This window comes from Microchirus variegatus (assembly GCF_963457635.1).
Source record: "Microchirus variegatus genome assembly, chromosome: 8".
NCBI classification, from domain to species: domain Eukaryota; kingdom Metazoa; phylum Chordata; class Actinopteri; order Pleuronectiformes; family Soleidae; genus Microchirus; species Microchirus variegatus.
This window is the reverse complement of record NC_139809.1, coordinates 280623-306169: the sequence shown is the minus strand read 5'-3', so window position 1 is coordinate 306169 and position 25547 is coordinate 280623. Positions and strand designations below refer to the sequence as shown.

At 40.3% G+C, this 25547-nt stretch overlaps 1 protein-coding gene across 11 annotated transcripts in view; it reads right to left on the bottom strand.

Annotated features, from left to right (window-relative positions):
• mical3a (microtubule associated monooxygenase, calponin and LIM domain containing 3a) overlaps positions 1-25547 on the bottom strand; it is an 88780-nt gene that overhangs the window by 13784 nt on the left and 49449 nt on the right. For 6 of the 11 annotated variants that reach the window (XM_083893441.1, XM_083893438.1, XM_083893443.1 and 3 more), the window contains exons 7-31: positions 24989-25089; positions 21753-22010; positions 21515-21630; positions 21018-21144; positions 20326-20419; positions 20168-20197; positions 19526-19673; positions 17152-17348; positions 16942-17060; positions 16790-16855; positions 16482-16655; positions 15239-15340; positions 14796-14879; positions 12074-12184; positions 11557-11619; positions 10271-10384; positions 10069-10167; positions 9552-9665; positions 7899-8000; positions 6716-6823; positions 6147-6333; positions 4651-4745; positions 4454-4547; positions 1981-2176; positions 111-430 (exon numbers count right to left, since the gene is read on the bottom strand). In XM_083893441.1, the coding sequence (XP_083749567.1) occupies positions 111-430; positions 1981-2176; positions 4454-4547; positions 4651-4745; positions 6147-6333; positions 6716-6823; positions 7899-8000; positions 9552-9665; positions 10069-10167; positions 10271-10384; positions 11557-11619; positions 12074-12184; positions 14796-14879; positions 15239-15340; positions 16482-16655; positions 16790-16855; positions 16942-17060; positions 17152-17348; positions 19526-19673; positions 20168-20197; positions 20326-20419; positions 21018-21144; positions 21515-21630; positions 21753-22010; positions 24989-25089 (3219 nt within the window). The remainder of the gene's footprint in view (positions 1-110; positions 431-1980; positions 2177-4453; positions 4548-4650; positions 4746-6146; positions 6334-6715; positions 6824-7898; positions 8001-9551; positions 9666-10068; positions 10168-10270; positions 10385-11556; positions 11620-12073; positions 12185-14795; positions 14880-15238; positions 15341-16481; positions 16656-16789; positions 16856-16941; positions 17061-17151; positions 17349-19525; positions 19674-20167; positions 20198-20325; positions 20420-21017; positions 21145-21514; positions 21631-21752; positions 22011-24988; positions 25090-25547) is intronic. The other 5 variants (XM_083893442.1, XM_083893440.1, XM_083893446.1 and 2 more) reach the window with 3 other exon arrangements.

Here is a 25547-nt window from a genome sequence, read left to right as displayed (position 1 = left end):
TATATATATATATATTCTGATAAAAAGTAAGGAGAGTTTTGAGCAACAGAAAACGCACAACAAACAAACACACAGACACAGATCGCACAAAAAGTGAAATATAAATGTACCTTCACTTGACTCCTCATCATCTTCATCATCCTCTTCTTCCTCCTCCTCCTCTTCGTCGTCTATTTCACCATCTCTGCTGACTGCGTCACCCAGAGCATCCTCCTCCTCCTCATCCTCGTCACAGGTGTCTCCTCTCAGTTTGGCATGAAGCTCCACCGCCTCCTTCCAGGGAACGCCACCGAGATCCGAGGGACTATAAAGCTGCTGCTCTACCTCTTCCTGATCCTGGTCCTGATCCTGGTCCTGGTCCTGGTCCTGGTCCTGGTCCTGGTCCTGGTCCTCTTGCTCATCCTCCTCATCCATGTCAGACTCTGAGCTACTGTTAAAGAACAAGGTTTAAATACAGCATTAGTGCAAGTACTTAACAGGCAACAGGCGACGTAAGCGCATACGAGAATCATTCCTCACAAAAGCCAACATATCAGATATCAGTCGACTTCTTTAAATGTGCCACTGATTTAGCGTCACAACATATTTCTGATCTGCTAATTACCTTTTTTTTCTGCATCCATTTTTCTAAACTTTTTATACTTATTGAATTAATTATATATGTATTTCACCCTTTTAACCTCTTACCCAGTGTCTCTTTATCATATTTTCTGTTGCTTTTACAACAAAACAATGCGTTTACTGACTTGCAGTTAAGCATTTTGACTTGGAGCTCATCACTCTCCAATACTTTATTCTCTCCACTGGTTACCTGCGCATTTCAGAATTGATTTAAAACTTTTTATGTTTGTTTTTAAAGCCCTTATTGGCCTCGCCGCAGCCTATTTAACAGAAATTTCAACTGTTTATAAGTACGGCAGATTATTTGTGGTCGTCCAACCAGTTTATGCTTGACGTTCAGGATATAAATGTTGGGGTGACCGAGCCTTTTCAGTTCTCACCCCCAGACTCTGGAATAAGCTCCTCTGTGAGATTCACCATCACTGACCTGAGCCTTTTTAAATCCAAACTTTTTTGGATTTTTAGTTCACTTTTTAGTCTTTTGTGTTTTACTTGGTATTTTTATGCTTTGATTTATGTTTCATGAATTTGTTTTTACCATCTGTTTTTAATGCTGTCTGTCTGTAACCCTCGTATTTTGTAAAGCACTTTTGTCACCTGTTATGTTTTGGTTCTTTTGTCTGATGAGAAAGACTGTATGCATACAATACCCATGGGACCATTTTAAAAATGTTACATCACAATTATCCTGACCAAAAACAGTTTATGCGATGACTGAAAAATATGTTTTAATACAACATTGTTTAGATAGGTGCAGCCTTCTGTCTGCACTAGCGGTGGCCAATGACATCGCAGATAAGATACTTTATTATTTAGTGAAAGCTAGCTTTTAACCCTTTACACTCTTCATTGGCTCCCTGTGTGTTTTAGAATTGTTTTTAAAATTATTCTAATTGTATTTAAATGTCTGAAAGGTCTGGTCCTCTGATCTGCTTCAGCCATAACGCTCCCTCTTGGGCCCTAAGGTCGGCTGACCCCTGACCTTGGTTGTCCCTAAGACCAGGCTGAAGCTCAGAGGGGATCAGGTTTTTGCTGTCACTGCTCACAACTCTGGATTAAGTTGACGTTAACTGTTAGGCAGGCTTCTTTTCTTCCAGTGTTTAACTTTGGTGCAACTCTGTTGTTTTAAATGTGCTTTATAAATAAAGTTGGATCGAATGGTGCATTAAAAGGTAAATCACAGGGACTGTATGCTGCTGAGCTAGACAGGATTTTCAAGTCACGTGAATTCATTCATGATTATCATGATAATAGAAATTCACCACGATTAACGTATTGTAAGTGTTTTTAATCCCAATAAGCATTAATACAGTATATTGCGAGCACACAGTAGTCTTGTGTGTGCCGTTATGCTCCTACCTGGAGCCTAAGTCAGCATCCGTGGCCTTGTCCAGCACACTGCTGAGGTTGTGCTCTGCCAGCGTCTCCTCGGGCACCTCCTCCAGCTCCTCCTCCCTCTGCAGGGACAGACGGTAGTTCTCCAGCTCAATACGCTCCGGCGTTCCCCGCAGTCGTTTAGCCAGGCTCGGCTCCTGCAGTCCATTGATCTCAGCTCCTGAGAATCCCCAGGTTAAGGGAAGACATCAGGGCGGGTCGGAGGTGAGAAGGCAGAGGAGAGAGAACACAAAACACAACTGAGAATCAGGACGGTACAAAAGGAGGAGAGGAGCACACAGCATCATTCTCTGCAGTGTAGGAGACATTTAAGTCTCACAGGAGAACTCTACTCTTTGAGTGTGAAAATATAAATCTGGCCGCATCCATCACACATCCAACAGCATTTTCACCCGATTGTGTTGTGCTTTCTACGGACTTGCTTCCACCAATACCACAGTCGATTAGTATTTTTAAGGACAAACTGACAACAACACACCAACTTTAGATCTACAGAATTTATTGCATTAAGTTATCATCAAACACAAGTAAGTCTAACATTTTAAAATACTTCTATTATAGGTACAAGGTTGGTGCCTTGCCCTTTTCCCATCCTGAGAAGCACATTTTAAAACTGTGTCTTAAAAAGACTGCAAACTGCTAAAGTGCTTTAAAGCATTATATTATCGTACATTCTCTCCTCACTTAAGCAGAGATACAGCTGTCGTCCAATTAAAACTGTCAGAATGTAAATGACTCAAAAAGGTGTGACATTTGACAGTGAAGCAAAGTGTGTCTTATTTTGTGAAAAACTGGCGTTAGGTTTATTTATCGATATTTTTACTTAACAAGACAAGGTGTCTGAAAATGCACGACAGCTGGAAATAAGCCTTACCTTCTTATCATCACCAACCAAAACATTTAAAGGTGCAACGCAAGCAATTACCTTTTTACTTTCCTTTGTTTGTACATGTTTTTACTTTTTTAGCTATTATGGATAAAGGATTTGAGAAAACAAAATGATGGGTCTTTAATTACTAAAAATCTAAGTCAGGTTATTAAATCCAGCTAATTCAAATATATTATTAATTGTTACTTAACATCAGAAGATATCTGTATGTATCTGTAATGTATGTAAAAATGTATTATTATTTATATAATTATACTATTTCATAAAAAAAAAAACAGCATGTTTATTATACTTTGACGTCAACTATGAATACATTTTATTTGAATTTATAAGACTATACTTGCCACACAGTGCAGCAGGCCTACATTTGACTTGCTTTAATTCCAATTGATGCATTCACCGTACATTCTATCGGCCTTTCAGCTCTAGTCGAGTTGGAGTTTTTTATTTAACTACAATATGCAAAACGATAAAATCAGAAAACATGGACTTTTTGATGAGGTGTTTGTGTGGGTGGTAGCTGAGCAGTGGAGGGATGCAGGAGGACGGGGAAGCTGAGAGGCAGCGACAGAGGAGTGGAAAAAAATCACAACAAAACCAATCGCAGGCACTAATTCTAACACTAGTAAAGCTCTCAGTTTCAAACTGCTCTGATAGGAGGGGGAAAGGTAAAGCTCACAAAAGCAGGCACTTCACCACAGTATGGCATAGATATAGGGATACAGAGGGTTGAGGGTGCAAAAACGGTTTACAAAGAGAACAAAAGGCATCGGAAAAGCAGGCTCTAAAAGAAACACATCACTCAGGAGGAGGTTTGGGGTAAAAGAGAGCAATCACAGGAGGCACTGATGTTACACACACAAAAGAATAAAACTTGGCTTTTCATTAAAACACAGGCAGGATAACATTTTGATCGGGTAAACAAACAATCAAAGGGATATAAAGTTAAATAAATGGATAAATATAGAACTTTAACTGATCTTCAGTAGCAGTGTTAATACTGCTGACCAGACCAGTCTGCCAAACTCTGGGTTTTTTGTTTGTTTTTTAATTTCCAAGCCAAGAGAAACAAACCAAAAAAGTTTAGATGCAACATTCATCTCTAAAATCATTCTGCCAGAACATTCCTGAACTGTCTTGGCCATTTGCGAGCCGTACAGTGGGGACTAACAGAGACGGAAAGAATGCTGCATCTTGAGAAGAAATAAATCAATTACTGAGACAGAGACAAATTACACTCCGCAACCTCTGTGAGGCGATACAATCAACTACATCTACACAGTCAACTTAGTTGGCAAGGAGTAAAATAAGAAAAATAAGAAATAAGAAAAAGAGAGTCATGCTAGAGGAGGTTGAGCAGGACATTGATGCTGAAACAGCAAAAGAGGTAGATGCAGTAGATACACAGGAAGGGAGAATCTAGGGGGTTGTGTGCCACCTGGTGGCAGATCCACAAGAGCGTGCGGCAGACGGTGCGCAGAGGAACTCCCACGACCGTGGCCAGACAGCAGGGTGTAACTGCCACAGCAAGAGAGGAAAGTGTGGTACCTGAGGGCTGGAGCTCAGCTGATGAGGCCACGGCTGCCATCGCCCTTCCAGGGGCATCTACGGTCGACACAGGGGTTTGGGGCATGAGGCTCTCCTGCGAAGGGGGCGGAGACAGATCACGTCAAAGCAAGGAAGCTACTCCACAGCTTAGTCCATTTCTTCATTTCAGACACCATCGGTCAATAAAAAAGAGATACCTTAGCTGTGATTGGAGCAGGGGAGGGAGCAGGCCTCTTTCTCTGAGCATAGCCTGAGAGCCGGTAACAGTAGTGGGGCTTGCAGTAAAATTTGCCTGCAGGACAAAGGAGACAGACAAGAGAAAACAAGCTGAATAAATCAATACATATATGAATGAGTGTGAATATTCTCTACCTCACAGCCTCCATACGCTGCGTCTGCTCTGCAGAAGCAGACTGTGTGACTGTTACGTTACTAGAATGAATAAATAAACAAACACATGGAAAAATTACTTCCTTTTTTTTTTTTTTGTCTTATTTGAGACCATCAGTGGGTTTGATGTCCCGTGACAAATTCTGACAAACAAGTTATTCTGTCTTGTTGAACAATCTGTTGTTTGTCCTTGAGCACAATAAAGACTTCACAGAGGAAGAAAAATGTGGAATGAGACTTTGCTCTCAGGGTCACTGTGGTTTGTCGTACGGTCACATTTACACATTTAAAACTGAAAGGTGTTGACATTTTTGTTTGGTAAGAGCTTCTTGGACTTAATGACACATTTTGTGCAGTTCATTTGTTGCTTTCAGTCCGTTCATCCTGTTGTTTTTGAGTCAGATGTATGAAGAGCTGCAACTAACCATTAATCTGTTGATTATTTTCACGATTAATCAAGTAATCGTTTGGTCTGGAAAAACATTTAATAAATGTATAACATATATCTAGTTCCCTGGTGTCCTAATGAACATGTCTGTGTCATGCTTTGGTCAAAATACCATAAGGATGAAGCACCACAGCAGTTCAATCACTCTGACAAAACAGTTCACAATGCTCTGTTTAGTAGTATCTCTTTAGGTCCACCTTAAAGTTCCACCTTAAAAACTGGGAGCTAACAGCAGTTAGCATTTTGGAAAAGTGATCATTTGCAGGCTGTAGCAGGCACATTGCTGTCATATATAACATGTATCTACTGGACAGATAAATCCTTTGAGGCTGGAAGTTTGTGTAGAACTCTGTGCTGCACTGTGGAGCCAAGAATAGAACTTTTCTTGGCCCTCGCAGACTTCCGGTTTTTCAGATACTGTTGGCCTCGTCAGCACTCTTGCATGTTTTTTACAGACAAAGCAGAGCTCCACAAGACAACAATTCCAGGAATGTAGCGCATTGTGACGTCTCAGTGAGCGCAGAAGTCAACATTGCATGTTTTATCTCGTGTACTTAAACTGAGGAGGACCACAAAAACAACTTTGTAAACTGATAGGGGCCTGCAGAGTCCCAAATATAAGGATTTCAATTATTAAAAAGTTCATTTTGCATAATATGTCCCCTTTAAGTAGTGAGTTGAGCTTTTTATGCAACCACTCACACATTTTAATGGATTGATGAACTTTTACAGCTTGTTAAGTGTTCTGATTGATGCTGTGCATTAAGTCAAATACATGTTTATTTTGTCCATGTTTGTTGTGTAAAGTTTATGACATTTACTGGATGGAGAAAATCATAAGCGCTGTCTTCTTACCATCCTCCACATCAAAGGCATAAGAGGACAGTCGTAGTGTGGTGCCACAGTAGTCGCACTTAAAGCAGCTGCGATGGAAGAACTTCCCCTCGGCGCTGAGCCTCTCCATCACGTATACGCGCTTCCGACAGAAGAAGCAAACGTCGCTGCCTCCGATGTTGACGGGGAACTCCTTTCGGAGGGAACCCTGTGGAAAGATAAATAATTTAAGCAGGCGAAAAAAATAAAAACAGGAATGGGAAGAACTGTAAACATCATCAAGCCACAATCTCACCGGGCTACTGTCAAAGTGCTCTGGGTATTGAGCTATTTTATAATCTAATAACAACATCACAGCCAAAGGGTTATTTATCATTAGAGACAATCAAAACTTTCATCACACTCTTCTTCTACAAACTTCTGTTACAAACACACTCTAGAGGTAAAGGGAGATGGATCAGGGTTCAACTGTAAAAGAAGAACGAACAACATGTAAGTGAATGAGTGTATTAATCACAGCTCACTGTTCACAACAACACTCTAAACACATGTTGCCCTCAATCCAGCGCCGAGGTCAACAATGTTCTTACCAAATCCCTCTTTTCAGGTACGGGCTTGGGTTCTTCCTGAGACTGAAGCTGACTCGCTATCTGCTCAGCCAATGAGCAAACTCCCCCAGTGTACATCCTTACATAGTGCTATTAACCAGCATTAGGAGGAAACAAGGAGAGGTGAAGAAACATTAGAAAAGGAGGGATGAAAAACAAAGAACAATAAAAAAATAAAGGGGGAAAAGGAAATTTGTGGAGTGTGTGAGGTGTGTGAGGTGTGTGAGGTGGTACAGAGGCATGGCAGTGTGTGTTAAACACACACAGACGGCGTTGACGGAAGTAGAGCGACAGGTTCATTAGACACGACGTCGCAATGTTTCCATGCTTGAGTGAAGAACTTGAGGAAAACAAACAAACATGTTTTGGCTCATAAACAACTCCAGTGCTGATGAAATCACTTCTGCCTTCAGCCAAACATTTACCAGTCGTGGACATGGGATTTTTGAACTACAGAGTGGAAATAAAAATAATACTCCTGAAGAAAACTACTGAATGATAACACACGTGTTTAAAAGATGCCGTTTTCATTGACATGCACACACACACACACACACACACACACAGACACACACACACACAAAATGATGAAAAGCACCATTCTGATTTTTATTATCCGACTTACGAGACCAACAAATGCAACCATTTTTAGTTTAAAATCTCGCTTCACTCCATACCAGGATTAGATTTAATCACAAAAGAAGACAACAAATCATCTCTCTGATCCACAGCATGACGAGATGCGAGGTCACAAAAGTAAGCCATGAAATCTCCAAACGCAGATGAGATTTGAGCAACATTTACTTTTTTTGTGCTGTGGTTTCACTGCATTTGCAAATAGATGTTCTGCTTCTCACATTCAAAAACAACAACAACAACAACAACAAGGCACTCCCTTGGCAAATATAATACGGGAATTGTAATTCAGATCAAGCACAACCCATCTGAGATTATAATGACATCAGATCAATTATCACAGGGACTCATCTGCATATTTATCACAGCTACAGTAAAGGATTAACAATCACATTTTAAACCTTAGTGAGCTCAAGCGATGTTAAGCACTCTTCACAGTGAGACAATGTAGCTTTCACCAACAACAGAGTGTAGGTTGCCACGTGTTAGCGCCACCACACCACATTCCTTGCAGGCGTGAATCGACTACCTGTCTCGACGTGTCAGAGGAAGAAGGGGAAGAATCAGGGGGAGGATGGACTCGGACCAGGTGCCACTGATCCATAAAAAAGCGCGAGGGCTTTTTCTTTGTCTCCACAAAAACGAAGGAGGAGAGGAAGTGAGTTAGAAATGTTGAGAAAGAAAGTTCAGTAAATTATCAAACAAATGTAAATATGAGTAATAGGTATGGATTAGGTAGTAATGAGCTTGAGGAGAGAAGCCTGTTGGTCAGTTTATTTACTTTACCAACTTACTGCATCTACAAGTTAAGACCTCAACCTCCATAACTCCACAACACTATATCATCCAGAACTGCTGCTGACTTTTCCAGGCCAAAGATTATCTCAGATGCACAAACACAGATCACTGTTGCATCTTCTAGCACCAAAGACACTGTTAGGATTTCAAAAACAAGCATTTTTTATAGTGGTGCGATGCACAAAGGATGGTACATTAAGGTTTGAGGTCACAATGTGACGCCATACAGGCGTCTTTTTTTTCTGCTGTGTGTTTGAACAAAAGCCAAGTGACTCACTAAAATCTTTAGATAATTCTTCCGAAAAACATACGTCTACAAAAAGCTGTTCTACCAAACTGCTTATTTGATGCATTTGCTCGAGGAAATTACTTCAACTGTGGATTTAGTTGTTGAATCCATAGTTTTATTACCTTAGCATTCAAAGACTGATGTTTTTGCAACCAAAAGAGGGGGCAGTTCATTATAGGAAGAACAGAAACTTGTTACATCAGGTTCTTAACAATTTTGACAACAAGGACTGGACACAACAGTACACAGTTCAACACAATTCAGCTTTAACAACTGTTCAAAGCATTTTGAAATCAACACTTGCCAACTATGCAAGTTCTGAGCCTGTTTTTTAGGTGGTTGTATTAAAAAAAATCGATACAGTGAAATATTGTACTATTTTTACTATTGTACGTGGCCCTATTAACTCACTTTTGAGACACAGAGTATTGTTTTTTAGCATTTATTTTTACTATAATAAACAATAAACTTTTGTGGATTAGCAATTGAAGTTTCAGTCCACTAGATGGTGCCAAGTGCTCACTCTCACTCCTGCTGTTGCGCGAGTATGTCGCAATATAGGATTTTGCAATATCATGATAATATCATGATTTAAATATCGTGATAATATTGTACAATGGTGTCACCCCAAGTGGCCATAGTGTGGTACTGGGAGTGTGAGATAGCATTGTTTTGGTTTGGTACTATTAAAAGGATATATTAATTCCACTGTAATATATGATTAAATACTTTCCTATTCAATATACTACATTTCCAGGATAATAATACAAAAGCAATGCAGTGAATTTCCTTCCTAAGGGTTTTTGTGGCCCAGTCCTGTACTGGGAGGTTGTGAATCTTTGCACCTGTGCTGTTCTGACATGAAAGGTAGATATCACATCCACATCAGGAGTGTTTAAACTGATGCATATTTGATGTGACTGACCAACCACTGCTGTCTTTCACTGCTGCTCTTGGAGATACACACATGATTATGTAAGTCATCTAAGCAAGTAAAGTTGACCAACAGAGCAAGTCCACCAAACACTTTATACTCCTTCATTCATGTGTATAAATACCAGCCAGACACTAAGCTGTCTGCATAAAACATTTCACCTGTGGTCCAACTGGTTTGCCCTCAAACTGAGAGGCCAGTTTCTCAGCCCTCTCCTGAATACTAAGCACATATAAGGGCATTTGGTCATCAGACTGCAGAGCTCTTGCTGACTCCTGCAGAGAAATAGATGATTCAATCACCAGAGGGATGCACAGGGAGAAAAATGTTTTTATTCTCTGTCTTTTTAGTGGCTTTCAGAAACAACCTCTCCTTCCAACAAGCCTGTTATTGTGGTGCTTACAATAGATGGTTTGTTAGCCATTGTTTGCATAGTTCTCGCTGACAGCCTTTAATTTATGTAGTAATGTAAGCCTGAGTGGGTAAACTATGAAATCAATGCCTTGCAGTTAGTAAGAATATCAAGCAGGAAAATACCTAACAGATCAACAGACTACACATTTAGATAAACACGAGCTGAGCAATCCTGAATGTAACGTCTTCAGTTCATTTGTCTGTGGTGATTTCTCATAATGACAAGAGGTGGATGTGTTAGAGAGACAGCACAAGAAACTTAACCTTTCGAGAGGAGTCAGGAGATGACAGTGGTGACCCAGGACTGACGCCTCGGGAACTGTACCACTGCTCTAAAAAGAAACGGGGCGGCTTTTTCTTAGGCTTCATGGGGGAAAAGAAGGATTGTTGAGAGAATCCATTAGACTCCATTTTATAGTGTTTTTAATACTGGAAACTATGTTCTACGTCCATGCATGGTGTTCACCTTTGGTGGTTTGTCAGGGTTGCCCTTAAACTTTGCAATGAGGCAGTTGGCTCTCTCCTGTATACCAGGTATGTGAATGGCTCCTGGGTCTGTCAGGTTCAGTGGATCCCACTCCTGCCAAGGAAGCTCGACTGAGACTTGTTGCAGATTGGACTTAACATAACAGCCCAGTGCTTTTAATGATGTGATTTTATATAGTATAGAATATTTCCAAACAGCTGTTACAACTCTAACCAGTATCTCATTTCACAAAAATCCGAACAACAAATAACTGAGACGGCAGCGTCGAGCTTAACACATGCCCATGCAACACACTAGGGCTGCACATGTATGGGAAACATGTGCAATATAAACATCCCAAAAGGTAAATACGTACTGCAAAGAATTATTGGACTGCTTTTGTTAAGCTAATGACTTTCCATTCGGGTAGTATTCTCCCAATATGGCAGCACACCAAACTTAAATAACCTCCCTCATACGCCAACTACTTGGTGAGAATGGTTTAGATTTAAATGAATGTTTACATCTATCTATAATGCAAGTTGTGTCTGTGTGTCTGTGACGGGCATATTTCGCTGACCGTCAGTCAGATCGCCCTAAGACTTTGGATGTAGGTTGAACATGGCCCGATGGTGTGCATCCTTGATTTTTTGGGAGAATTTTCATTTTCACTGATTGCTGCACTTTCGCTCATTTATCACGCTACACCAGGCAGGCAGCGACTCATCAGCAGCAGCTGTGCTGTCTGGAGCAGGGAGGTGGGAGTGAAGAGGCTGTCCTCACGGTGGGTGAGACATTTTCACACGGTTCACCACAGAACGTGGTGTTATACTGAAACGATGAGCTGTCCATTCACCAATACGCGAGCACATTAACATGCTACTACTTTGCGGCTAACTTAGCTATCCTGTTTCCAAAGATAAGCTAGTGAGGCTACGATTAGCATTAGCATAGGACTAACAGTTAACATAACTGACAAATCTTCTTCAGCTCCCCCTACAGGAATACATACTTCCTACAGGTACTAGACTAGTTGACTTTAAAATGTCAAAAAAGGGGGCCATGATACAATAGAAATGATGTTATTAATTGTTTTCCAGTGTCTGAGTAAGCTAATTCCTGTCTAGCATGCTAGCAGCAAAGTAAAAGCAGAAATACTTTTATATTGTATAATTAATATATTGTGTGTTTCATTATCACAAATCATATTGTCGTCGCAAGCAACTTGATCACATATCACATGCTTTTCTAATATAGTGCAGCTCCACAGCACACAAACACTTTACCCCGTGTTTCAGAGGCCTTTCGTAGTATTCAAGTTCTTCTTCCTCTGCTTTTTCATGTGAATTCTTTAGGGCAGAAATGAACAGACAGATGTGCAGGTATTAACACTAAATCAACAACAGCTAAAAAGCCATGTTGTTGACTTTCCCTTTGGAGTACAGCCTGTTAGAAAGTCTCACATGGAGTTTTAAACTACCCAAGGTTCCCCGAGTCTTTATTTACAAGCTGCCACAGCAGGAAAACGAGCAGCTCCTCCAATAACCAAACCCACTCACACTCATGAGGGAGTACAAAAAGATAGGACATCTCTAGAAAACACAAGTGGGAAGATGCTGGCATTTTGTTTTTATTTACACTAATAACTCAGAGGTCAAATCTGAGGCACAGCAGAAACGATCAGGAGGCCTGGATGGGGAGATTAAAAACGTGGAGGCAGTGGCACTTTATGGGATTCTACGTGGAATTATGGAACAGATGGGCACATGAAAACAGACAGACACGGCAGATTTGGTGCATCACCTCAGTGTGAAGAGAGAGCGAAGAAGTGGAGGCAGAAGAAGAGAGCAGAATGGTTTTCTTTGGGCAACTCCGAGGGCACGAACTGCACAGCTGGTCTGAGCCACTTCTGGCCTTGAGGGGGATGAAGGACAGGAACAGGAGATTGAGCAGAAGATGATGATGAGGAGAATGAAAATGATGAGCTAGTGCAAAGATGAATGCGTTTATTCTCTCTCCTTTAAGCTAACGTTGCATAATGCCTCTTAATAAGCTTTATAGATTTATTGATGAACTTACCTGAGCAACACAGACACATATCCCGACAAAAAAAGCCACATGAACACGTTCACAAAAAATAGTCTAGAGGCTGCCAGAGTAAATTAGATCAATATCAGCATCAGTCCATGATGATCAAAATAACTAGATCAGATATCGGACAGATAAAAAAAAACTCCAATACTATCAAAAATCCTAAATATGCTTCACTATGCGCAGACTGTAAAAATGTAAATAAAAATCAGCAAAAGCATTTTAGTCGAGTCATGTTTGAGCTGTTCTTTTTTGGGGGGAGATCAATATTTGCTACACTGCTGGAGAATTATGTCTTTGAAATGACTCAGCACAAATGTGTTGTTAACAGCTTCATACGTTCATAAATGGTCTGAAATGACTGAATCAGACTTATATCAGTATCGGCAGATACTCCAGTTTGTGATATCCACAAAAAAGTGGTATCGTCCCATCACTGTTAATTTATGACATAATATTTGAAAGATGATGTATAGCAACACATTTTACAATAGATTGAATGACATTCACTGCACGAAAAGAGAGCAAATTTAATTAAATAGTTGAACACTGGCTTAAAACGCCTCAGCCATCGACGCTGCATTTAGGCAGGAAGAAACTTCCTGTGCAGTGAGAGAATATTCAAGAACAGCAGAGAATGAATTCCCTTCAAACAGTTCAGAGTCTGAGGCTTTAATCAATGTCTGTGATGTGAATGTTTAATCTAGTGATGAGACAAAAGACGAGCTCTTTAGGCATCAGCGGGAGATAAATGGTTCTGGCACTTAACTGCACCGACTGTAGTATTCACAAGGGAAAACAATAAAGCGGGGGAAGACAAAGTAGGACGGACAGCTACAGCTGGTCCTCTAGTGGAACTGCAGGAGTGAGCTCATTTCTTTGTGAACATATGGAAAAAGAGCACCTATGAAAGGGATGTATGGCTACCAACATAGCACATTTTTATCAACTTTATCAAGAGAGAAGAGGAAGGTAGACCTCATACATTAGGATTGTCTGTTCCATCTCTGTGTGTCTCGCCTCACCTTATATTAAACCTGTGAAATATTAAATATAATCTACATTGAGTTATTGACTTTTATGCGTGTCGGGGGAATTCATTCATTCAACATATTTCTAAGTTCTTAAAAAACAAAGAGAACAGAGTAAATATCTTTACCCATCGTTGAACCTCTGCTGATAAAAGCTGCCTCCACGTTATACTGTTCTATTTTGTATCTCACAACATATTTTTATTACCATTTTTATCGTGAACATATAACAGTCCAACATCTAAACAGACACAACCAACCATTTCGTTGGCTGTAAATGTCTGTAATTATAAATCAAGTAAAGGGTGAAAGTAGTGAAGAATGATTCTGCACACTTCATATTTCAGGCAAAACAGAATCATCTTATCTGTATTTTTAACACTTGATATAACACGACACATTTGCGCAAACTTGTGTACTTTACATTAGTGTAATTACGCGATGGTTTGTGCTATTGGAAAAATTCCAAATGTTTCTAAAAGCTGAGAAGTTGCAAGAGCCAAAGCCAACGTGTTCCTAATATGGTCATTTGCCTTGTGCTGTTGCAGGAAGCCAGCGAATCAGCGTCTTTGTCACCAGACTGGGAAAAAGTGGGGAAACATTCCTGTACATAGTTTCCGTTTTTTGGCCTGGTTTTGAACTTTGGAGACAAAAACTCATATTTTTTTTTATTATAAATATATGTTGTACTGTTCATTTAACATGCAAAATCTAGTGTTCATGTACAACTAGGGTGTTGTTGTTTTTCTTCATTTTAAATTCTTAATACACTATTTTAACATGCAGTAAATTGTAAATAACTGCCATATAATGAAAGTTATTCTGGAAAAATGGAAAAATTTTCTGGTTAAAATAAGCAAAAAAGAATGTCCAGACGGTCTTTTTTAGGCTTAGATGTTAAAAACTTAAACAGGTTTTGACACAGGTCTGTAGTGATGAAATAATGTAAATGCTTAACATGTTTAAGTGTTTGATCTACTTGAGGTCTAAAGGTTGTTCTAAGTGAATGGTGTCCAGCGCGTCATCGATCTATAAATGCAAGAAAGATTAGTCTGTCTTTGAGTCGCTTAATAACTGTCCAATAGGAGGCTCAACAGGCTTCTAACATGGCAGGTGAGTTACTGAAGGTAATGTGTGTAGTGCCAACTTTGACATTGTTTGGATAAGAAATTGAACAATAATATCACAAAAAGAGTTGCTTCCTCCCCTGCTTACACAGTGCACATATTATTGAATGGGTGAGTAAAAAGATGTTGATGGACTTTGTGAGGTTACCTTCCCTCCCCGCTTGCTTCTTAACACCAATCCATGCACATGTATAAAAACTAAAAGGAGATCCTGGATTTAAAAGGATCATGTAAAAAGCAGTAGAGGGACTAACTCCTATTATCCAGCCAGCATACCTGCTCCCCTTCGTTGGGCAGCGTCTGACACTTGATCATTTCTTTGTAGCGAATGCTCAGCTGCTCCTGCTGCTGTGTACGTCTCTGAGCCAGGACAGGAGAAGCAAGGAGTGAGAGGCCATCCCATAATGATGGTGCACGCTTATTTCTCTTTCTCTTTGATAACAGCACAGCTGGAAATTTACATTTCACACTCACACTGTTGTTCTCTTAAATACACAACACACTTTCCAAGCCCCCTGGACTACTACGAGTTAAAGCCACCAAAATCTAAAAGGAGTGATCTGCAGTCTGTTTACGGCGAGGATATGAAGCAGATGACACTGCTGGTCAATACAAAGCAGCTATGTCACTATCACACACCAGGGGGACATTATGTTTAGATGGTCAGTCTAGTGGTTAGGCTCTAAGGGGATTAAGGGTGGAATAGTTCTACTCTTTACCTTTCTCCATGCTGGAACAGGTGCCAGCCGCATTGGCTCTTTCACATGGGGTTTGGGTGGGGGAGAGGGTAAAAGGCGGTCCAGATTGGGCAGCGAGTCCGCCTTAATGGCCAAGTAAAGATGAGTGACAGTGTGCGTGGCCAGTGAGAACGCCAGAATAACCATTTGAGGAAGGCATCATGGTCCATGATGAGAGATGGAAACAAGGAGAGATAAAAATAAAATGGAAATAAAAGGAAGTGAACAAGACACATAGTAAATATAGTGGCTGAATAATAAGGAAATGACAGAGAGTCATGAGAAGATGATGCTGGGAAAGGTTGTGTAACATTTATAGTAATCTGCCACATACAGTTAATGTCACAAGATACACATGAATAGTGAAAGCGAGGAAAAGCACCATCTTTAGACTACTACACTAGCCATTGAAATTGAATCTTATAACCTTTCTAAAAACCTTCAAATTACCAAGCATTAAGTCCTGGACAGAGAATCATACCATCTGGTACTTCCATAGTCGGGCTGTCCATGCATCTCCAAAAACCATAAAACCTGACTTCACAATACACAGCCTGGAGGTAAACCCCACTATCTGAAGTCATGACCATGTGATCCAGCCGAGCGCACTAAGTGCAGCCTGGTGTACTGATCCACTTTGGTTAAAATAACTTCAGAGAAAAAAAACATGCCACACAAATGTTATTAGAACTTGAGTAATGGAAGGGGAGGAAAAATGACAGCCCTGAGTCATCGACATCTAAAGTCAAAAGCATCAGATGTGTGTAACCCTTTATATCAAAGCAGCTACTTTAAAACACAAAACAACAAGACATTTTCTTTGTGTAAATACTACCCAGTGTTCCTGCAGCCCACACCTTTCTCCCACAGCTCTCCGTTGGCTGGTTTCAAACCAGTTCACCGGCAATCCAACTCTCCCTTCAAGCTCAGTCAGCACTGAGAGGCTGCCCACGTGTCCAGGGAACAATACCCAGCTTGAGCAGTATTAGCATTGTGGATGTGAGCTCATTAATGCAGAGGCCTACAGCTACAGTCTTTCACACAAGACTAGAGACCCTGTCATTCACCATGAAAACCTACACGTTCATCAAAATATTCATTGTCAGGAAAACATACCACAAGTTTGCAAAGTTTGCAAAGTATGCAAAAGTAATGTAAACTCCTACTAAGGCGAAACAACTTTCCCCCCTTTGCCTATTTTTCCCCCAGCAGACTTCCTCCATACCTGTCGTTTAAGTCCTGACTGTGCCGGGGCGTTCTCCTCAAATTTGGCAAGTAGCTGGTTGGCCATGACCTTGACTTTGTTGTTGTTGCCTACAGCAGCAGAGTCCATTTTTCTCTCAGAGAGGATCGTGGGGACAGATGTCCTGTCGTCGCGGCTCGTCCTAGAAACTTCCTCCTGAGGAAAAAAAAAAAGTAAAAAAAAGTTTATGTAGGTGTTTTTTGCCTGCTGTTTGGTGAGAGTAATTAGTCTGCTCTATGTATACACACACTTCAGGCAGTAATCATAGACTCAAAATATGAGATACTCACATCTTCAGACTGACTGGTTTTCCTCCTCTTCCCCAAACTGTCGACATCCTTCTCCTTTTTGTCCTGCTGGTGACACGTCATGAGTTATTTTTACTATGTGCAAAACAATTTAACAGTGACATGACCTTTAAGATTAAAAAAAAAAATCTCACCTTTGGATTTCGTTTCCTGGATATTGCTATGCTCTGACCAAGTTTGCTCAGGAATGAGATAGGAGACTTGGTGCTGGCTATCAGTGCTGCCTTCTCCTCGGGACTCAGGTTGTGGTTATCTGAGCAGAAATCCACAAAGAAAATGAGAGTTTAATTCCCCAGCATCTGTTTGAAAATGACGCTCCTTTCTACTGTGTCACCCAGTCTCACCTCCAGGTGGCACTGTGTCCTTAAACATCTCATAGAACTGGCTGAGGTACATGACCATAGAGAGTTTATCTGGCTCGACCACAGAGGACATCTCCTTGCCGGTCATGCAGGGCGAGATGCCGAATTCCCTCTCTGCCACGTCAAAACCCAACTGGTTGTTCTTCTCCTGGTCTCGCTCGTCCAGCGAGTCAAAGTCACTGCGGGCAGGAGGATGGAGAAAGTGAGAGAGAGACAGATCTAAGGATAATGTGAGCATGAGATGGGATATGGGAATGTCAACAGATAAGGAACAAACCATACAAACAATATGCATTCAAGTAAATGGTCTTAATCTATGTGTGGGAGCACTGAGAGGTTCACATTTAAGTTGTTGACATCCAATTAAGTTGCAATTCTCTTGTGATAACAGTGGAATATGAAAGCCAAATAGTCCCATGAGTGTTATACTATAGAACATATTATGGTGTACTTGAATATAAATTGAGTTTCAACACAAAAATCCAATAAAGAACTAGTATGCAGAGACTTGGATATGATGATGGATCAGGTATGAATAAGAGTTACAGGAGTAACACAATTCTCAACTATCTCACAACAAATCGACAAAGAGAATACCATATATTCATTTCAAATTTAAGTATATTTGTATGTTCTGCATACTGTATTGACTGACATTACACTAAGTATTTCTGTACAGCAGGTTACTGTGCGTGAGACGAGAAGCTTACTGTAAACATCATTACATTAACATCCCACGTCAATACATTTGAACTGTTCATAGAGTCAATTTAAAAGCATTAGCGGTGGATCTTCACATCAGACTCAGAGCAAAAAAGCATCCGTCTTAGTATGTTCATGTGAACGCTATTTCTCAAAGGTCTCTTCACTCATCAGCCTCCATAACCCACTGCCATCATCAGGCCTCTCAAAGGCAACAGAGCACGACTGCTACAGCACTTGGTAAAGGTCAGACAGGAGACAGACGCTAACAGCTTATAATGTTAATAGTCATGCTGCCGCCGGAGAGAAGAGCAAACTGCATTAGTCAGTGTGTGTGGAGAATATGCACAGAGTTTACATGAGAGTCAAAGAAGTGGGTGTGTGTGTGTATGCTGGTATTTGTTACCTCTTTAGGTCCTGTTTCTGACACAATTACATCATTATACACCGACCTTTTCAGGACCAGTAGTCCTTATAGAGACCAAAACCTGGTCCTAATGAGGCACAACTAAATAGGATTTAAACTGTGGTTAGGTTGAGGTTAGAGTTTGGCATTAACTGGTTTAGATTAAAGAACAGGATAAGGTGTTGTTTAAGCCTGTGTGTGTTGTGTGTACAGTGATGTAGATCAGTCAGTCCTTAAGACTTCTGCCTCAGGACACACAAATCTTTTACTTAAGACTTAAAATAATAATAAAATAATATTAGTTGTTACAGTAATGGCAGTAAAAATGGTCAGAAATGTTATATTGTGTTTTATTTTGACAATTTGTTGTTTGAATTGGGTCCTTTATTTTATTTTTTTTAAATGTAATTCATGTTCTGGCGTGGCTGACAGTCACAGCTGTCTAATGAGGTTGCACAGTGTTTGTATTACGTTAGCCCTATGCTAATGCTAATCGTAGCCTCGCTAGCTTACCTTTGGAAACAGGTTCGCCAAGTTAGCCGCAAAGTAGTAGCATGCTAACGCAAGATAAATATTTGCTTGCATATTGGTGAATGGACACCTCGTCGTTTCAGTATAACACCATGTTCTGAGGTGAACTGTGTGAAAATCAAGGATGAACAGCAGCGAGTCATGATCAACTACTATACAAAGTCTGAGGGGAATCTGACAAACGGTCAGTGAGATATAACTGTCACACACACAGACACAACTCACTTTATAGATAGATAGTGGAAATTATTAAAAGTACTGCTGGTAAACGCAGCTCAGTTAAAACCACTTTACAGCATGTCTTATCGTCTTGTTTTTTTAAATAAATGAACACCTTAAAATACAGAATAATCCCCAAATCGGAAAAAAATCAACCGTATTAGGCAACAAAACAAAAACACAGAATACACAGACACAAAAAAGAAGAGTAATATAGTCTAGATATAGTAGAGGATGTCCTTCCAGATTTTAGTGTATATATGAAAAACATGATACTTCTGTAGGACCCTACTAGATGGGCTGCAGGAGATAAAAAGTGGTCCCCATATAAAACGTTTGGGACAAAATAGTATAGTCCAAACCAGAGGTGCCAGAAAGAAACTTCATTAATGACAAACAAACTCAGTGTTACAACAATGGGACACATTAATGGCTGAAATCATATGTGTTCAGTGTAATGTACTGAATGTTCCCCGTGTTGTTAATTCAGATACTCACATGAGATCAGGTCTGTATCGATGAATTAGAGCACACAGGGCCAGACCACTCTTCCACGACATGGTAAGGTCCGTTACCTTAACATTCCTGTATCCATCCGTCTGTCTCTGGCACCAGTTGAGCAGTTTACTAGATCGAGCAATGGATTCTAATTTGACAAGATAAAAGAATATGAAAGAATTTAAAATTAAACATGACAGGAAGTATTGTTTCTGGAAAAGACCACACATCTCCTGCTGGACAATCTCAATGGCTGAAAGTAACATTATAAAGTTTTTTCATCCATGGACTCATCGTCCCTGTTAGTACAAGTGTGAACCAGCCAGTGAAGACGCATTGTGTGAACCATGAGATGTAAAAACTTCTCTGAATTATGCAATGAGAGGTTAGGAAAGGATGCAGAATTTACAGGAAACCTTTCAAACAGCTGGAAAAGCACATTATGTGTTGTGTATAACCAGGGAGAGGATCACTGAATTGAGTTAGCGCACACAACAACAACAACAACAACAAAAAAATAGAGGCTGCAGTCCGTCATTCCATTTCCAGTTCACATCATTCTTTCACGAATTCATGACAGTTAAGTGTTAAAACTATAGGGGTCTCTGGAAAGCAACACCATGCATTTGGACTTTGTGTTACCTTGCAACTGCTTGTCAAGCAGATAATTTTCTAGAGTGGAAATAGTTCATTGTTACATTTCAGCAACAGCGATTGCAGCAAAATCCTACACTGATCGATAAGCACACCAACACTAAAACATATATATATATATATACATATATATAAAAGATACAAACCATTCCTGGCCAACTTGGGTGTTGATGAGTTGATTACATTCTCTATTTCAATGCGCATTTCCCTCGCCTCCCCTGTGTCAAAGAGATGCCGAACCTGCAAACACAAACAAACAAAATAACGTCATCATTTAAAGGTCCAGTGTGTAATAATTAGTGATGGTTTAATGGTGGGACTGCAAAGTAGAACAAATGGACGACTCCTCCCTTGTCAGGGAACCTTTAAACTCTCTGCTATTTCCTCAGTCTTCACCATTGGTTTATGAATTTAGTTAATGAGGGTGAGTGCAGAGGGGATTGCTGCATTCAAGTGTCGCAGTTGAAATTTGTTTAAGTTTAAACAAAAACACATCTTTCTAATTGGCAGGTTAAAAAAAGCCTGAGCCCAATGGGGCCTCGGGGTCCAGTGCAGGGCTCTAAAATAAATGTTCAGGCTATGGTAGAAACATCCTGTAAAGCAAGGCCCTTACCTTAAGTATATATAAAAGGCTTATTTTAAAGCTACAAAAACCAAATGATGTTGATTTTGAAGCAGTTACAATAAAACAAACATACTCACGGGTAGTATATTCAATTTCTGACTATAAAACAGCGCTAAATATTACAGACTGGACCTTTAAGCAAGTAATACTATATATATTAGTCTTATGAATGTGCATGTGTGCAGTAAATGTGACACCTGTGATCATTCTTACCTGGCTGGGCTTGAGGAAGTTAAGGCTAATGTTGGGGTAACGCGTGGTCGGATCCAAACTGTAGTGATTGAAATTCTTACTGACGTTTTCTGGTGTCGTCTGGGGCAGTAGACGATATATGCTTTCCCTGAAGAATGGAGAAAAAACATTTCACTCAACGAAACACAACTGTATTGTATTATCAGCGAGACAATATAGAAGTAGACTATGGTAGTAGCACATGAAGAGATCGTGTGAGCAAAGAGAGTCACATTCCATTCAGTTCTTATGGGAGCCTCTTATCCATTAGCACTAGAAGAGGTGGGACTGATGCTTAAAATTGCACACAAGCACATTTCCTCGTAAAGCACTTAGAGATAAAAGGGTGTGTTGGAGTAGAGGGAACATGTGAGTGTGTGTGTGTGTGTGTGCAGGTGTGTGTGTGTGTGCGCAAGTGTTACAGAGAGTACAGAGTAGAGCGAGTTCACTGTCTGAATTCAGTGTTTCCACAGCCTCACCTCTCAGCAAGCACCTCCAGAGGGGTTTTTCCCTGAGCCCAGCTCTTCACCATCCAGCCTGAGTCCATGGCTGCCAGGAAACCTCGAGCGATGCCAGTGCCCATGGGCCAGAAGGGCTGAAGACAACAGTGAACACGACATTCAACAACCAATTATGGCCACAGAAGAGGATGTGGATTGTTTTTTTTTTTGGTTTTTTTAAATGGGTCAGACTGTGACACAAGATCAAATTCCTCACCTCCAACAGACTGTCTCCCACCAGCGCCACCAGCAGCTTGTGGCCGTTGCGTTGCCGCACCATGGCGGCGTTCTCGGAGGCGTACATGCAGGTAAAGTCGAACATGGCTACATCAGGCTGGCCGTAGTGATTGATGGCGAAGTCCAGAGTGGGCAGCTGGTGGTTGGTGGAGAAATCTGCAGCTTCACTGGCATAAGAAAGCAGAGCAACCTGGTCTACGTTCGCTCTGGAGAGCAGCATCTCTGTGTCCGCATAATCCTGCAGGAAAGAGAAATAAATAGTGAATAATACACACTTAACATTATGGTAATATGATCTGTCTATAAAGCAAGTTGCGTCTGTGTGTCTGTCTGTCTACAGGCATATCTCGCTGACCGTCAGATCGCCCTAAGACTTTGGATATGGGTTGAGCAAGGCCAGATGGTGTGCATCCGTGATTTTCAAATTTCTTTGGAGGAATTTTAATTTTCACTGATTTATCACCCTACACCAGGCCGTCAGCGGCTCATCAGCAGCAGCTGCGCCATCTAGAGCAGGGAGGTGGGAGTGAAGTGTCCTCACGGTGGGTGAGACATTTTCACACGGTTCACCACAGAACTTGGTGAACATGTCCATTTACCATGCGAGCACATATTTCTTTTGCATTAGCATGCTACTATTTTGCCGCTAACTTGGCGAAACCCGTTTCCAAAGGTAAGCTAGCGAGGCTACTATTAGCATTAGCATATGGCTAACATAATACAAACATACTTCCTACGGGCAATGCACTAGTGGACATAATGTTGTAATAATTATGTAATATTATGGGAATACCATCTTATTAAAGCATGGAAATAGAAAATGTGTGTGTGGGACATAAAGGAGGATGAATTTTGACTATAATGTGGTAATTATCAATTTCACTTCCTTATTATTACACTATTACCACTGTTGTTTATTCCAAGCTGGGAATTCTGTAAGAAATAAGTTGGTTATCCAATTTATTTCCACACTTTCACCAAAGAGTCACAGATCTAGAACAAGGTTTGTTTGTAGCAGTGGCTGAAATCTCAGAAATTCAAGAATATTCGACAAGGTGTAAATACTACAAACATTTGATGCAAAGTGTCAGCTGAGGAGATAACATCAAAACTGACATGTTTAAGGCAGCTGTCTTTTTATTTATATGATCATTGCACTTAGTGAACCCCTATGTTGTCTGGAGCAATTGAAGGCAACGTTCAAGTATAACACATGAGGCGTCTGTAAAACAGCTTGCTCAGTCTTTTTAGGTTTGTCTGATTTTGCTCATTCTGTCCCAGATTCTTGTGGTAGCAGAGCTTCTGTAAAAATAGAACAGATGCACAAGTTCACACAAACCACAAGGAAGACTGTGGAGACGGGGGAGAAAAAAAAGGAGGCAGAAAGGAAGTAAAAGTGAGTGCACCAAGTAAAAAGTTCACAAGAATAACTGTAAGTAAATATATATATATATATATTATATAATATAAATATAAATATAGGGACAGAAAGTTGTGGTTTGTATTGTAAATGTAAAATGACCAGGCTGATCATCTGGGAGAATCACTTAACACAAGTCATCGTGGAAAAGTTAGTTTGGAATTTCAAATGACTTGGAATACAGAAGTCAAGGAATCAGACTGAACTACACTGTTCACAAGTCTCTTTAACACGTAACATCAAATCACTGCATGTTTTCAGGGTGACATGTTTTTATAGAGGGTGGTGAGAGGCACATTCCTCCTTCTTCAAGCTTCCTGGTTGTCCCTGGCAGGCCGAGCCAAGCCAGGCTAGGCCAAGGCAGGCCAAGTTGGTGGTGATGATAGGTAACAGGAAGGGCAGGGTAGTCCAAGCAAAGACTCGGGGGTTGTGCTCTTAAATTGAACTACCAAAATGAACTGTGTGTAGCACCTCTTATGCCAAACCTTCCTCCTTCCATTTTATGTGGGGGGGCAGATCTGAGCATCCGTCACAAACCGGTTACTGTAAATTGCACATTTTCATTCAAATCTTCCTGCCGACTCTGAATTCCCTCAAGGCTTTTACAAAACACACACAACAATGTAATTTATGCCATAAGCTCACCTTGAAAACAAAGAAACCTGCACTCAAATGTATGAAAACACAATCATTTAAAAAATACCTGATGCTATTTTAAAGGTAATGTTTGTAGATAAAGAAAAAATGTGAAATAGGTATTTCCCTTTTCCTGTGGAGCGTGGCAAATAAAAGAAAACCGACTCTAATTGGCTTGGACTGCCACTCTCTTAACAGTGTTTGCTTTGTTGGCCATTGACTGATACTATGAAAAAAAATAAGACTTTAATAAGAATGTAAAGGGGACAAATTATACCCTATTTCTCAAAGTTAACCGAGTTCCCTGGTGTCATAATGAACATGTCTGTGACATGCTTTGGTCAAAATACCATAAGGATGAAGCACCACAGCAGTTCAATCACCCTGTCAAAACAGCCCTGTTCAGAACACTCTGTTTAGAAGTATCTCTTTAGGTCCACCTTAAAGGTCCACCTTAAAAAGGAAAAAACTAAACTTAAGGGACAGGAAATGACATCAGCCACAGAGGCTACTGGGAGCTAACAACAGTTAGCATTTGGAAAAGTGATCATTTGCAGGCTCTAGCAGGCACATTGCTGTCATATATAACATGTATCCACTGGACAGATAAATCCTCTGAGGCTGGAAGTTTGTGTAGAACTCTGTGCTGCACTGTGGAGCCAAGAATAGAGCTATTCACGGACTTCCGGTTTTCGGATACCCTTGCCCTCACCAGCACTCTCATGTGTTTAACGGACAAAGCAGAGCTCCGCGAGACAACAATTCCAAAAATGTTGCACATTGTGACGTCCCAATGATCGTGGAAGTCAACATTGCTTGTTTTATCTCCTGTACTTAGACTGAGGAGGACCACAAAAACATGAGTCACACTTTAGAGACTGGTAGGACCTCCAGAGTCCCAAATGTAAGGATTATATATATATATATATATATATATATATATATATATATATATATATATATATATATAGGATAAAATGATTAAAAAGTTGATTTTGCATAATATGTCCACCTTAAAGGGAAAATAAATTGTATTATAGGTCATCATTCATTATAGCCTTTACTACTACTACTGAAAGACACTATAACATCATTTGTATCTCACACACACACACACACACACACACACACACATTATGCTCTGGTCTTTGATCACTCACATGCAGAATGACTCCTTTCTCCAGCAGGCTCTGTTTTTTGGCAGTCATCACAAAGTAGTGCGTGTCGTCCTTGTAGTAGACAATGTTTTCCAGGTCAATACCTTAAAGACCAATAGAAAGAGTTATTGTTTAATCACAAACACAATTGCTTTCCTTGCCACAGCTGACCGTCGTGTCCCATTTGTGGGAAAAGAGAGGCAATTACACGACTCGGAGCACGAACCCAAAGGCCCAGGGACATCGACTTGTCAGCAATAAACTTGATGGACTTGGCTTCAAACCTGATGTTAAGCATTTTAATTGGGTGAGCTCACAAATTGTTCATTTGTCCTATTTACCTTTAATTAGGGCGGTATCTACTAAATCTCTAAAGTTGTGTTTTTTTTGATGTTTTAGTATAAATCTTCAAGGTCCAATGTGTAACATTTATTGTATTCAATACATTTCCTGTAAGTATGTTTGTATAAATGTAAAAGTCTTTCTGCAAAATATTCCAAGCAGATTGGACAAAAGCCCTTTTACCCAATTCAGTACGGGCATATGGAACAGAACGCAACAA